The sequence below is a fragment of the Acartia tonsa genome, chromosome 12 (genome assembly GCF_053477335.1).
Source record: "Acartia tonsa isolate MP-2025a chromosome 12, ASM5347733v1, whole genome shotgun sequence".
In the NCBI taxonomy this organism is placed as follows: Eukaryota; Metazoa; Arthropoda; class Copepoda; order Calanoida; family Acartiidae; genus Acartia; species Acartia tonsa.
Window position 1 is genome coordinate 19,869,013 of NC_137271.1, and position 15,163 is coordinate 19,884,175.

The 15,163-nt window shown below is 31.9% G+C and overlaps 1 protein-coding gene across 1 annotated transcript in view; it reads left to right on the top strand.

The window, feature by feature from the left end:
• The first annotated feature begins 11,506 nt into the window (after positions 1–11,506).
• Positions 11,507–15,163, top strand: part of LOC145333232 (uncharacterized) — a 58,739-nt gene continuing 55,082 nt past the window's right edge. Inside the window, exon 1 of the mRNA XM_080178371.1 lies at positions 11,507–11,734. Coding sequence (XP_080034497.1) covers positions 11,645–11,734 — 90 coding nt within the window. The 5' untranslated portion in view covers positions 11,507–11,644. The remainder of the gene's footprint in view (positions 11,735–15,163) is intronic.

Sequence of the window (15,163 nt, forward strand, 5' to 3'; positions counted from 1 at the left end):
TAGAATCAACTCTATCTACAAAGAGAAGACAAAATTTTAAGTACAGTATTGATCATCAAGTCTTATGTAAAGTATTGGTCATCAATACGACTCAAGAGGACTGGATCTATAATATACATGGATATTATGACAGGGGAAAATTGTCATAAAATTAGGTGGCTAACATGGAACTATCGTATTGGTCAGTTCGTTCATCCTGTAGATAGGGAGGGTAAAGGGGTTGGAAGGGGGTAAACATTATTTTAGCCCGCTATGTGTTTCACTTTATTAGAGTACATTAAAATCTGGTGTAAGATCCAAGTAATAATACATCCATTGCAAGATGACTTACACACAATGCCAATGGCTGCTGTTGCTAAACTGAACTTTACTCGTTATCCTCCCAATAAGAGTGTATACAGTACTGCACAAAACAACAAAGCTTTTTTTATAGCTGAAATTTAATTTGAACAAAATATACATTTTAATAAGGCTTTGATGGTGATTAACAATCTAGAATAGTTATTTATTGCATCGCATTATAGACAGATTACCGCGGATATCAAAATTTGAATTATAAGATTAAAACCAATTTTTTTCGCCCCTCCACGAGGTCTCAAAAGCGATGTTTTAAGCGAAGCTTCTCCATAATCAAGTCTTAAAAATGTAAATATGTCGTTAAACAGTATTATGTATTTAAGCCGTTTTGCAATAAATTTACAAAAAAAATTTTGTCGATTTTAATAATTCATATTCTGATCATTCAGTTCTGACACTCTACACAAGTCACGGTTGGACCCTCAGATGTCAAAACTTTATTTTAGTGTTTGGCCAAAATGACTTTGCAATTGTATCTGTAAGTACGTCTAATAACACCCTTTGCTATTTTTAAAATCCTAGAAAATTTTTTTTGCAAGAAAATTGCATAAATTCGCAACCTTTTTTAGAACCACTACATAACTCGAGTTTTAAAACTTTTTATATAAAATCCTTTTTACAAAAAATATCAATAATTACTGAAAAAAATCTCATTACACATGTTAATTTGCATGTTTTAGGTCTTTTTTTGAGGAAAGTATAACTTCCACATTTTTGACAATAATTATATTTTTTTAACATTTCAAAGTAAAATATAATAAAACTTAAACGATTTTTCTTGAATTATCAGTTGAAAATTTCATCAAACATGCAATTTAAGTGATAAAAATTTAATAAAATCATTTTTTGAATGTTTAGAATTACCAATTTTCTACATTTAAAACAAAATGTTAACAAAATTTAAAAACATTTTAACATATAACTTCAAAAATCAATAACATTTTATAAAAAGATGTTTCAAAAAATAAATCATTAAAAGGTATTAAAATGCATTTCAAATTACTTAAAATTAAAACGAGAACATCTTTTTACAATGTATTCTGTGTAATAGAGTTTAAATGACATGATTAGTGAATGAAATATTTCCTAAACTCATTAAGCCTTTTTGTGACTATATTAAAAATAATTTATTTTGTTTTATAGTGTTTTTTTATTCAAATATTTGACAAAATTTTCCCTACGTCAATAAAATAAAGTCAGTTTTTTACTGTTTCCAGGTTTTTCTTTATAATTAAATATAATATAAATCTTCATTATCTTTTATTTGAATTATCATACACATTAAAATGTAAAGTATAAGCTAGAATAGCACTTTTTTTAACGAATATTTTAATGACATTATATCAAAATAATTCCTCTTAAATATCACACAACATATGATTGGGAAGTATAGCCATTTCTTGGAGGTATAATATTTACAAAAATACCATTAATTCTGTTTTTATCAGAAGTTAAAAAAATTGAACAATTCTAAAACAATGGTTGGCTGTCTAGATATTGAGTACACTAAGACTACGGCTCTGTTCTATTGAAATAACGTTGCAAAAAGAGGGTTTCTGAAAGTAATCTACCTAATTATTTTTAAAGAACCAACAAGTACTGTCAGTATCTTTTTTCTTGTAATCTAGCAGACAATCAAATCATAACACAATTTTCATGATAAAATATTCAGGTTTCTACTTCACATTTTAAAAAATATACTGATCAATAAAATGTTCAAAATTTTACTTTGTACTAATTGAAAAAATATGTTGTAATTCTTATTTTAAAGTTACATTTTTATCCCTGACAAAATCATAGACGACTTTTAAAGGCATCTTATCTAAACTTTTTGAAGAAAAACTTAAAAACGTTAATTAAGTATTAAAACTATTTTCTTCGATTTTTCTGAAGTTATTATCACATTCTATGGGTTTTTTATCATCATTTACTTATATCGAAAGTGCCAAACATTGTACCCTAACTTATTCATTTAATAAAAAACCAAGCGTGAAGTGTTAATGTTCGTTTTTCATACCGTTTCAGAGCTCCGCTTTTATGGATGTTGTCATCCTTGTTATATTATAGGATTTATAAAAAATAAACATTGTGTATGGACATAATATAACAGAAGACACTCTGGAGGAGAAATATAAAATTGGGAATAGTTTTATTGCAATGAAGGTTGTCAAGTGTAAATTAAAACATGGAGAAAGGGGATAGTAAATTGTAATTTAAACTGGTACCCAAAGTTTTATCAGAAGGCTTAAATAACCAATTCTAAATCTTGGTTGGTAGGTTGAAACTTCAAAACATTTCCACCAATTTATTTCTATCTACTGAGGTTGTATTTTGTCTATAATCAATGGGAACGTACAAAAATATATCGTCCATTGTCTTATCCCTTAGGATCCCTGAAAATAAAGTGTAGAAATTGGTATATGTATGTGTCCGGTGCTCAGTTTTATCGATTTCACAAGGGTGTGCATGCAATTCCGCATAAATATCATATAATCCCAGGGATCTAAAGGGATAAGACAATTGCCGATAAATTGATGTAAATCCCCAAATTTGATCACAAAATTACCCCTTCTGTAAATTAAAATTAGTGGTTGAAACGTTAGAATACTCAACTTTATGAACCAACAAATCAAAATTCACTTAAGTCCCCAAAGTTGTTGAGCCAACGAATAGAAAGATGATAAAACTTTGGGGACCAGTGTAATTATTAGACCATTTTCCCCTCTATATAATCTGAAGCGGTATGCACTCAATTCCGGACAAGTATCATATCATCCTAAGTGGTGTGCACTCAATTCCACAAAAGTATCATATTATCCTAAGTGGTGTGCATTCAATTCTACAAAAGTATCATATTATCCTAAGTGGTGTGCACTCAATTCTGCACAAGTATCATATTATCCTAAGTGGTGTGCACTCAATTCTACAAAAGTATCATATTATCCTAAGTGGTGTGCACTCAATTCTACACAAGTATCATATTACCTAAGAGGTGTGCACTCAATTCAACACAAGTATCATATTACCTAAGAGGTGTGCACTCAATTCAACACAAGTATCATAATATCCTTAGTGGTGTGCATTCAATTCTCCACAAATATCCATATTATCCTAAGTGGTGTGCATTCAATTCTGCACAAGTATAATATTATCCTAAGTGGTGTGCATTCAATTCTGCACAAGTATAATATTATCCTAAGTGGTGTGCACTTAATTCTGCGCAAGTATCCATATTATCCTTAATGGTGTGCATTCAATTATGCACAAGTATCATATTATCCTAAGCGGTGTGTACTCAATTCTACACAATTATCATATTATCCTTACTGGTGTGCACTCAATTTCACATTAGTACTATATAATTCTAAGTGGTGTGCACTTAATTCTACAAAAGTATCATATTATTCTAAATGGTGTGCACTCAATTCTACAAAAGTATCATATTATCCTAAGTGGTGTGCACTCAATTCTACAAAAGTATCATATTATCCTAAGTGGTGTGCATTCAATTCTGCACAAGTATCATATTATCCTAAGTGTTGTGCACTCAATTCTACAAAAGTATCATATTATCCTAAGTGGTGTGCACTCAATTCTGCACAAGTATCATATTATCCTAAGTGGTGTGCACTCAACTCAACACAAGTATCATATTATTCTAAGCGGTGTGTACTCAATTCTGCACAAGTATCATATTATTCTAAGCGGTGTGTACTCAATTCTGCACAAGTATCATATTATCCTAAGTGGTGTGCACTCAATTCTACAAAAGTATCATGTTATCCTAAATGGTGTGCACTAAATTCTACAAAAGTATCATATTATTCTAAGTGGTGTGCATTCAATTCTGCCCAAGTATCATATTATCCTAAGTGTTGTGCACTCAATTCTACAAAAGTATCATATTATCCTAAGTGGTGTGCACTCAATTCTGCACAAGTATCATATTATCCTAAGTGGTGTGCACTCAATTCTACAAAAGTATCATATTATTCTAAGCGATGTGCACTAAATTCCACAAAAGTATCATATTTTCTTAAGAGGTGTGCACTCAATTCAACACAAGTATCATATTATCTTAAGTGGTGTGCATTCAATTCTACAAAAGTATCATATTATCTTAACTGGTGTGCGCTCAATTCTACAAAAGTATCATATTATTCTAAGTGGTGTGCATTCAATTCTGCCCAAGTATCATATTATCCTAAGTGTTGTGCACTAAATTCTGTACAAGTATGATATTATCCTAAGTGGTGTGCACTCAATTCTACAAAAGTATCATATTATCCTAAGTGTTGTGCACTTAATTCTACAAAAGTATCCATATTATCCTAAGTGGTGTGAACTCAATTCTGCACAAGTATCATATTATCCTAAGTGGTGTGCACTCAATTCTACAAAAGTATCATATTATCCTAAGTGGTGTGCACTCAATTCTACAAAAGTATCATATTATCATATTATCCTAAGTGGTGTGCACTCAATTCTACAAAAGTATCATATAATTCTTAGTGGTGTGCAATTGCATTCAATTCTGCACAAGTATCATATTATCCTAAGTGGTGTGCACTCAATTTTGCACAAATATCATATTACCCTAAGTGGTGTGCATTCAATTCTACAAAAGTATCATATTATCCTAAGTGGTGTGCACTCAATTCTGCACAAGTATCATATTATCCTAAGTGGTGTGAACTCAATTCTACAAAAGTATCATATTATCCTAAGTGGTGTGCACTCAATTCTGCACAAGTATCATATTATCCTAAGTGGTGTGCACTCAATTCTGCACAAGTATCATATTATCCTAAGTGGTGTGCACTCAATTCTACAAAAGTATCATATTATCCTAAGTGGTGTGCACTCAATTCTGCACAAGTATCATATTATCCTAAGTGTTGTGCACTCAATTCTACAAAAGTATCATATTATCCTAAGTGGTGTGCACTCAATTCTACAAAATTATCATATTATTCTAAGCGATGTGCACTAAATTCCACAAAAGTATCATATTTTCTTAAGAGGTGTGCACTCAATTCAACACAAGTATCATATTATCTTAAGTGGTGTGCATTCAATTCTACAAAAGTATCATATTATCTTAACTGGTGTGCGCTCAATTCTACAAAAGTATCATATTATTCTAAGTGGTGTGCATTCAATTCTACAAAAGTATCATATTATCCTAAGTGGTGTGCACTCAATTCTACAAAAGTATCATATTATCCTAAGTGGTGTGCACTCAATTCTGCACAAGTATCATATTATCCTAAGTGGTGTGCATTCAATTTTACAAAAGTATCATATTATACTAAGTGGTGTGCACTCAATTCTGCACAAGTATCATATTATCCTAAGTGGTGTGCACTCAATTCTGCACAAGTATCATATTATCCAAAATGGTGTGCACTCAATTCTACAAAAGTATCATATTATCCTAAGTGGTGTGCATTCAATTCTACAAAAGTATCATATTATCCTAAGTGGTGTGCACTCAATTCTGCACAAGTATCATATTATCCTAAGTGGTGTGCACTCAATTCTGCACAAGTATCATATTATCCTAAGTGGTGTGCACTCAATTCTGCACAAGTATCATATTATCCTAAGTGGTGTGCACTCAATTTTGCACAAATATCATATTACCCTAAGTGGTGTGCATTCAATTCTACAAAAGTATCATATTATCCTAAGTGGTGTGCACTCAATTCTGCACAAGTATCATATTATCCTAAGTGGTGTGAACTCAATTCTACAAAAGTATCATATTATCCTAAGTGGTGTGCACTCAATTCTGCACAAGTATCATATTATCCTAAGTGGTGTGCACTCAATTCTGCACAAGTATCATATTATCCTAAGTGGTGTGCACTCAATTCTACAAAAGTATCATATTATCCTAAGTGGTGTGCACTCAATTCTGCACAAGTATCATATTATCCTAAGTGTTGTGCACTCAATTCTACAAAAGTATCATATTATCCTAAGTGGTGTGCACTCAATTCTACAAAATTATCATATTATTCTAAGCGATGTGCACTAAATTCCACAAAAGTATCATATTTTCTTAAGAGGTGTGCACTCAATTCAACACAAGTATCATATTATCTTAAGTGGTGTGCATTCAATTCTACAAAAGTATCATATTATCTTAACTGGTGTGCGCTCAATTCTACAAAAGTATCATATTATTCTAAGTGGTGTGCATTCAATTCTACAAAAGTATCATATTATCCTAAGTGGTGTGCACTCAATTCTACAAAAGTATCATATTATCCTAAGTGGTGTGCACTCAATTCTGCACAAGTATCATATTATCCTAAGTGGTGTGCATTCAATTTTACAAAAGTATCATATTATACTAAGTGGTGTGCACTCAATTCTGCACAAGTATCATATTATCCTTAGTGGTGTGCACTCAATTCTGCACAAGTATCATATTATCCAAAATGGTGTGCACTCAATTCTACAAAAGTATCATATTATCCTAAGTGGTGTGCATTCAATTCTACAAAAGTATCATATTATCCTAAGTGGTGTGCACTCAATTCTGCACAAGTATCATATTATCCTAAGTGGTGTGCACTCAATTCTGCACAAGTATCATATTATCCTAAGTGGTGTGCACTCAATTCTGCACAAGTATCATATTATCCTAAGTGGTGTGCACTCAATTCTACAAAAGTATCATATTATCATATTATCCTAAGTGGTGTGCACTCAATTCTACAAAAGTATCATATAATTCTTAGTGGTGTGCAATTGCATTCAATTCTGCACAAGTATCATATTATCCTAAGTGGTGTGCACTCAATTTTGCACAAATATCATATTACCCTAAGTGGTGTGCATTCAATTCTACAAAAGTATCATATTATCCTAAGTGGTGTGCACTCAATTCTGCACAAGTATGATATTATCCTAAGTGGTGTGAACTCAATTCTACAAAAGTATCATATTATTCTAAGTGGTGTGCATTCAATTCTACAAAAGTATCATATTATCCTAAGTGGTGTGCACTCAATTCTACAAAAGTATCATATTATCCTAAGTGGTGTGCACTCAATTCTGCACAAGTATCATATTATCCTAAGTGGTGTGCATTCAATTTTACAAAAGTATCATATTATACTAAGTGGTGTGCACTCAATTCTGCACAAGTATCATATTATCCTTAGTGGTGTGCACTCAATTCTGCACAAGTATCATATTATCCAAAATGGTGTGCACTCAATTCTACAAAAGTATCATATTATCCTAAGTGGTGTGCATTCAATTCTACAAAAGTATCATATTATCCTAAGTGGTGTGCACTCAATTCTGCACAAGTATCATATTATCCTAAGTGGTGTGCACTCAATTCTGCACAAGTATCATATTATCCTAAGTGGTGTGCACTCAATTCTGCACAAGTATCATATTATCCTAAGTGGTGTGCACTCAATTCTACAAAAGTATCATATTATCATATTATCCTAAGTGGTGTGCACTCAATTCTACAAAAGTATCATATAATTCTTAGTGGTGTGCAATTGCATTCAATTCTGCACAAGTATCATATTATCCTAAGTGGTGTGCACTCAATTTTGCACAAATATCATATTACCCTAAGTGGTGTGCATTCAATTCTACAAAAGTATCATATTATCCTAAGTGGTGTGCACTCAATTCTGCACAAGTATGATATTATCCTAAGTGGTGTGAACTCAATTCTACAAAAGTATCATACTATCCTAAGCGATGTGTACTCAATTCCACAAAAGTATCATATTTTCCTAAGAGGTGTGCTCTCAATTCAACACAAGTATCATATTATCCTAATTTTGTTTTTCATCATTGGGGTTGAGCATCAATATTGTCTTATCCCTTTAGATCCCTGTTGGAGAGTAGCTTATTTATAATTGGTGCTCAGACGTTTGTAGAAGAATAAAAAGAAACGAATTACGATTAAGGAATGAGTTCCAATTAAACCAAAAACAAATTTACAAAGAATTAAAAACTAAATTTTTGAAAATTTTCCAAAAACACGCAACCTTTAATAAAATTTATATTACAATAGTTTAAATTTGCAAGCGTTTTGGGATAAAAGATCCGATGGCTTTATCGAAACATAGAATAGCTAAATCTTTATAAATAGAGAATATATTTTGCTTTTTAACTTACATGTCATAAAATTAGTTTTTCCTAATACATTCCTATGTTCTAAAGAGTATTTTACAGCGAAAAAAAACTGGCGCCGTTTGACAACTAAAGATGCGTTTTATGCAGCGCTTATAGTTGCAAAAAATCCTCGCTAAATTGGGCTCGTAGATTTTCCTGAGCGCGCTTCCCGCGTTTAGACGCGCTATTCACGGTTTAGAGCAGAAAGGGCTCTTTTTATATGGGGAAATTTTTAATCAGTACTACAGTAGTCTTTTGTTTTTAGTGAGCGCTTGGGCACTTTTAGTTTTGTTCTGTAAATTATTAACAGTGAATTTTTTGTATAACATATAAAGATGTTTTATAATTAATAAGATTTAGTTTCTTTGTGAAATTTTTTTAAAGAAAAGGATAGAAATTAAAACAATCATTGCTTTGATTTTTTAGAAATAGAATAATCAAAAGTATATTTTTTAACGTAATTTACATCTTATGATTTTCCTACTGTCAATAAATCACGAATAGCCATATCAAAAGTTTTTTATTAGTTATTTATCGCATCGTATTATAAACGGCTTTCCGCGGATATGGAATGTACAATTATATATATTCGTAGAAAGCTGGATATAATTCGGTGCTAGACATAGTTTTTTTCGTATGGATGAGAACCGGTTCCTATGTTCCGGATTCGAATGAATACGAGAATAGTTATTTCTCGTATCGTATTATAAACGGCTTTCCGCGGATATAGAATGTACAATTATAAGATTAAAACTATTTTTTTTTAGCCCCGAGGTGCCGGAAGTACCACCTAAAAAAAACTGGTTTTAATCTTATGGTTGTGCATTTCTATATTCGTAGAAAACTGGATATAATACGATGCTAGACATAGTTTTTTCGTATGGATGAGAACCGGTTCCTATCCACCGGATTCGAATGAATACGAGAAAAGAAATTATCGCATCACATCAATTAAAAAAGCTCACGAATGAAATAATAATACCATTAGGTATAATGTTATAAGCGAAAAGCGTCTAATATCAAGTCTTAAAATGTATTTATGTCCATATTAGGCATTGGTGTCCAAATATTTTACATAAATTTTGTTTAAACTTCTAAATAATATTGATAGCGTCATTCTAGATTATTTGTTAATGTTCGTTTGATTGATTTTTTGATCTGTTGAGCGTTATTTTAAGGATGTTGTCATCCTATTTTTAAAAGCGAAGCTTTTCTATAATTAGGGTCGGTCCCTCTGTCCGTCCGTCTGTAACGGATAGCTTTTTTCGTTAATTTATGCATGTTAGAATTGTCCTATCGATTTCAAGCTTTGCATGGTGATTCCTATAGTAGTTAGGTACAATTTAGAAAGCGTAGCAACTATATTATCGTTACTAGAATGTCCGTACGTCCATTTTAAACATGTCGATTTCTTTACTTTTTTAACAACAAATTTTCATGTGATCTAATCATCCGATTGATCTGATTTTTGGTGTAATAATTCCTGGGACAACAAAGTATAATGTTATAAGCAAAGCAATTCTATAATGTCCGTAGTTAATGTAGTTAATGTCCGTTTGTCCTACCGTTTCAGTGCTTCGCTTTTATGGATGTTGTCATCCTTGTTTTTGTAAAATTACTTCAATAGTTGTTGTACATTTTCAATGTTTGCGTTTGTCTGTTCAATGATATATTGCTTTCCGTATTAAATTTTAAATTTTCCCACTACTTACTGATGTTTTCATCCTTGTTTCTTTTATTTATTTTACTTCTGTCCAAGATTACTATTTTAAGAGTAAAATTTATGATTGGTTTACATCTCAGAGGTGGAATCTTAAAAAAATAGGGTCACTGTATCGATGCCTCGCCAAAATTGTTTTTTTTTCTTCACAATCCTCCAAAATCACATAAAAAATGTGCAAAAATTTAATAAAATCCCAGAAGGGTTATTAATATGTTATTTTTTCGTATTCATTCGAATCCGGTGGATAGGAACCGGTTCTTATCCATACGAAAAAACTATGTCTAACATCGTATTATATCCAGCTTTCTACTAATATAAAATGTACAATCATAAGATTAAAACCAGTTTTTTTAGCCAGTGCCTTCGGGATAAAACTGGTTTCAATCTTATAATTGTACATTCTATATCCGCGGAAAGCTGTTTATAACACGATTCGAGAAATAACTATTATTTACTTTTTGTAGATTTTTTATGTGATTTTGGAGGGTTTAAAAAAAACAATTTTGGTGATCCTAATTTTTTTTAAAGAATCCACCTAAGTTTTACAACATGAAATGAAAAGTATCCATTCAGTGTGTAGAATTTGATATCATTAACAAGGATGATAACCATCAAAAGTAGAGAAACAGATAAATAGATAAATTAAAGAAGTGTTCTTTAATAGCTAGTCAATGTCATCTAATGCCGGCTAGACAATCACCGAAAAACCAATTTAATTAAAGTGTAAATCCCTTTTTAAGCAAAATCTTTATTAAAAATTAGTCTTCTTTCTCTTATAGCTATCTAGAAATTTTTATCTGTCTCTTAGAACGGACGAAGCCACAAACAAACGGACAGACAAAATGAGAAGTGTTGCTGTTAATAAGACATGTGAAGTGAACTGAATTGTTAATAGAGTAATTTTACAATTTCACTATTTCTAAAGAAAAATGTATATGAATAAATGAAAGTGTTCCATAAAACATAGCACCCGTTACTTTGTTTACACGAATTGCAAAAGTTTTAACTCCTCTAACAAACCTAAATCGAGGGGGTTGCTATAGAGAGTTGTTTTTTATCGCCAGGGGTTGTGACCTATAGGTGTAAGATATTTGACAATATGCCAACGAAATAGATCGGGTATAGTTTATTTTTGTAACTCTTAGGGGTGGTTTCATCGTATTTTCACAGTAGCTTTTGATGGGTTATGTGATTGTCCCGCAGGTTTAGGCAATTGGCACCTCAGGGTTAGAGCTCTTGAAGGGGCTAGAAATGGGTGAAAAGCTACTGTGAAAATACCCAAAGTTGTTCAGGCAACAAATAAGAAAACGTTATAAAACTTTGAGGACTAGTTTTATAAACATCCCATAGTCCACTTTCTCTCTGAGATAAACGTAAAAGCTTTTTATAATCAAGATAGATAACATGAAACGGTCGGTCAGTCTGCCTTCCCCCAGATACAGGGTGGACAGAAATGGGAAGCTGGTTCAACACAATTATATGGACCCTGTAGAGGTAACATACAGTTTTAAAGAAAAGCTTTTTAAAAGCGAAGCTTTTCTATAATTAGGGTCGGTCCGTCCGTACGTCCGTCCGTCCGTAACGGATAGCTTTTTTCGTTACCAAAATGTCCGTACGTCCATTTTAAACATGTTGATTTTTTTACTTTTTTAACAACAAATTTTTATATGATCTAATTATCCGATTGATCTGATTTTTTGTATACTGATTACCGGGATAACAAAGTACAATATTATAAGCGAAGCAACTCTTTAATTAAGTCCTAAAAATGTAAGTATGTCCATAAACATTATTCTGTATCAAGCAGTCTTTCAACAAATTTACTTACAATTTTGAATCGACTCTCATACATTTATATTCTGATTATTCATTTCTGACACTATACAAGTGTTAATGTCCGTTTGTCCTACCGTTTCAGATTTGCTTTTATGGATGTTGTCATCCTTGTTTATATTTAGGGTTTGTCTCTACGTCCGCCCGTTCAATTTAAACATGGAGATTTTTAACTTTTTTGATTACAATTTTTGTTTGGTATAATAAATAATGATTCCTCGGACAACAAGGTATAATTATATTGTTTTAAGCAAAGCATCTTTATAATAAAGTCCCAAGGGTAAGGTAAGTCCTTAAAAGGTATTCTTATTAAGCAATTTTGAAACAAATTAATACACAGTTTTGTTAGCATCTTGGTTTGTCACTGTCGGACATTTTACAAAAATATTTATGCATTTATAAAGGTTTCGTGATTTATTATTATTCTTTTTTTCTCTATTATTACTATCAAATGAATAGTCCTTAATATTTTAAGACCGATTTGAAAACATAAAGACTAACAAACAAAATAAGCAAAGCTGGATGAGCTGACGGATGGACAGACGAACAGACAGACATCTACTTGCCACTAATGATCATCAAACAAACATTTCTAGTGTGAAAGTTAAAAAAGAAATTTGCGAAATTCCAAATGTTGACACCGGACCCCCCCCCCCCTCCCATAAAAAACCACCTCCTCCCCCCAACAAAAAGTAATATATTTAAGAGTAAATAAGTTTCAGATAATATTAGTCGTTGATAAGGCGAATAGTTGTTTATCGCATCGTATTATAGACAGCCTTCCGCGGAAATTAAAATAAACAAAAATGGTATTAATTTTTTGATTTTATTTTAACATTCGTAGAAAATTGTCTGGTATTCGATGTTATACATGATTTTTCAGTATGGCTGAGAACGGGTTCTAATCCAGCGGATAATAATCGGTTTCGAAGCTATACTGGAATATGTTTTACTATTTATTACCTGCTCTCAAGATTTTAAGTGATAATGAAGGTAGGGATATTTTTGGTCCACATAAGATGTGGGGGATTCCATCTAGAAAATTTGCAAATCTAGAAACAAAAAGTCATCACTGTTGCCATTAAAAGGACATTCCTATATTTAGATTTATTTAAATGTAAATAAACAAAATTTTATCACTTTTGTTATCAGGTAAAATTCAACATGTTATAAATTAACGTATATACTTTCTGGTAACGATTATAGAGTTTCTACGCAGGGAGTAAGGGAGGGGACAATGGGCAATTAATTCAATATAAGAGTTATCAAAGAAAGGGCATGAAATCCAGTTAAATCCAATAAATTTGTAGGAAATTATAAAGGGATTGTTAATTGAATAAAAGATTTCCATAGCGTCATGTAAAGTGAAATCACTACTTGTTTTTGATGAAATATATTGAGGTTTTTTGGTGTGATTTTTATATTAAAAGATTATTGGACCCGGCCAGCTGCTAGCACGAATATGACTGCCCCTTTTTATTCTGTTTATTTCCCTTGCCCCCACCTCCCTTCTCCCTTCTCCCCGTCTGCTACATTCCAAACTAACACAACGAGTGTTTATTTCCCTTCCCCCCACTTCCCTTATCACTTCTCCCCGTCTGCAATATTCAAAACATACATAACGAGTAGCGGCATTCTATGCGCAAGTCCCCAAACTCAGTCAGAAACTGCTAAATTCTTGCACATTCCCTTTAAGCCAGTCCCCAAAGTCTGAGACTCCTAAAAATTGAATATTCGATCCATTGTCCCCTCCCTTACTCCCTGGTTTCTACGCTTCCTAAATCGTACCTAACTGTTATAAAAATCATCAAAAAATCGATAGGATAATTCTAACCTGTCTATATGACGGACGGACTAATCCTTATCAGAGAAAAGATTCGCTTATTAAAAATCACAATTGATGTGGTTATATAAAAATAAAAGTGACAAAGTAGCCCTTTAAATAATCTCGCCTCATCATTAGACATACTATCAATCATTAAACAATGAGTAAATACCAGGGCGATAGGGATATAACTATGGACTATAAATATAGCCTCATCATTAGACATACTATCAATCATTAAACAATGAGCAAATAGCAGGGTGATAGGGATAGAACTATGGACTATAATTATAGCCTCATCATTAGACATACTATCAATCATTAAACAATAAGCAAATACCAGGGTGATAGGGATATAACTATGGACTGTAATTATAGCCTCATCATTAGACATACTATCAATCATTAAACAATGAGCAAATATCAGGGTGATAGGGATAGAACTATGGACTATAATTATAGCCTCATCATTAGACATACTATCAATCATTAAACAATGAGTAAATACCAGGGTGATAGGGATATAACTATGGACTGTAATTATAGCCTCATCATTAGACATACTATCAATCATTAAACAATGAGCAAATATCAGGGTGATAGGGATATAACTATGGACTGTAATCATAGCCTCATTATTAGATATATTATCAATCATTAAACAATGAGCAAATATCAGGGTGATAGGGATATAACTATGGACTATAATTATAGCCTCATCATTAGACATACTATCAATCATTAAACAATGAGTAAATACCAGGGTGATATGGATATAACTATGGACTATAATTATAGCCTCATCATTAGACATACTATCAATCATTAAACAATGAGTAAATACCAGGGTGATATGGATATAACTATGGACTATAATTATAGCCTCATCATTAGACATACTATCAATCATTAAACAATGAGTAAATACCAGGGTGATAGGGATATAACTATGGACTATAATTATAGCCTCATCATTAGACATACTATCAATCATTAAACAATGAGTAAATACCAGGGCGATAGGGATATAACTATGGACTATAATTATAGCCTCATCATTAGACATACTATCAATCATTAAACAATGAGCAAATACCAGGGTGATAGGGATATACCTATGGACTGTAATTATAGCCTCATTATTAGATATATTATCAATCATTAAACAATAAGCAAATACCAGGGTTACAGGGATAGAACTATGGACTATAATTATAGCCTCATCATTAGACATACTATCAATCATTAAACAATGAGTAAATACC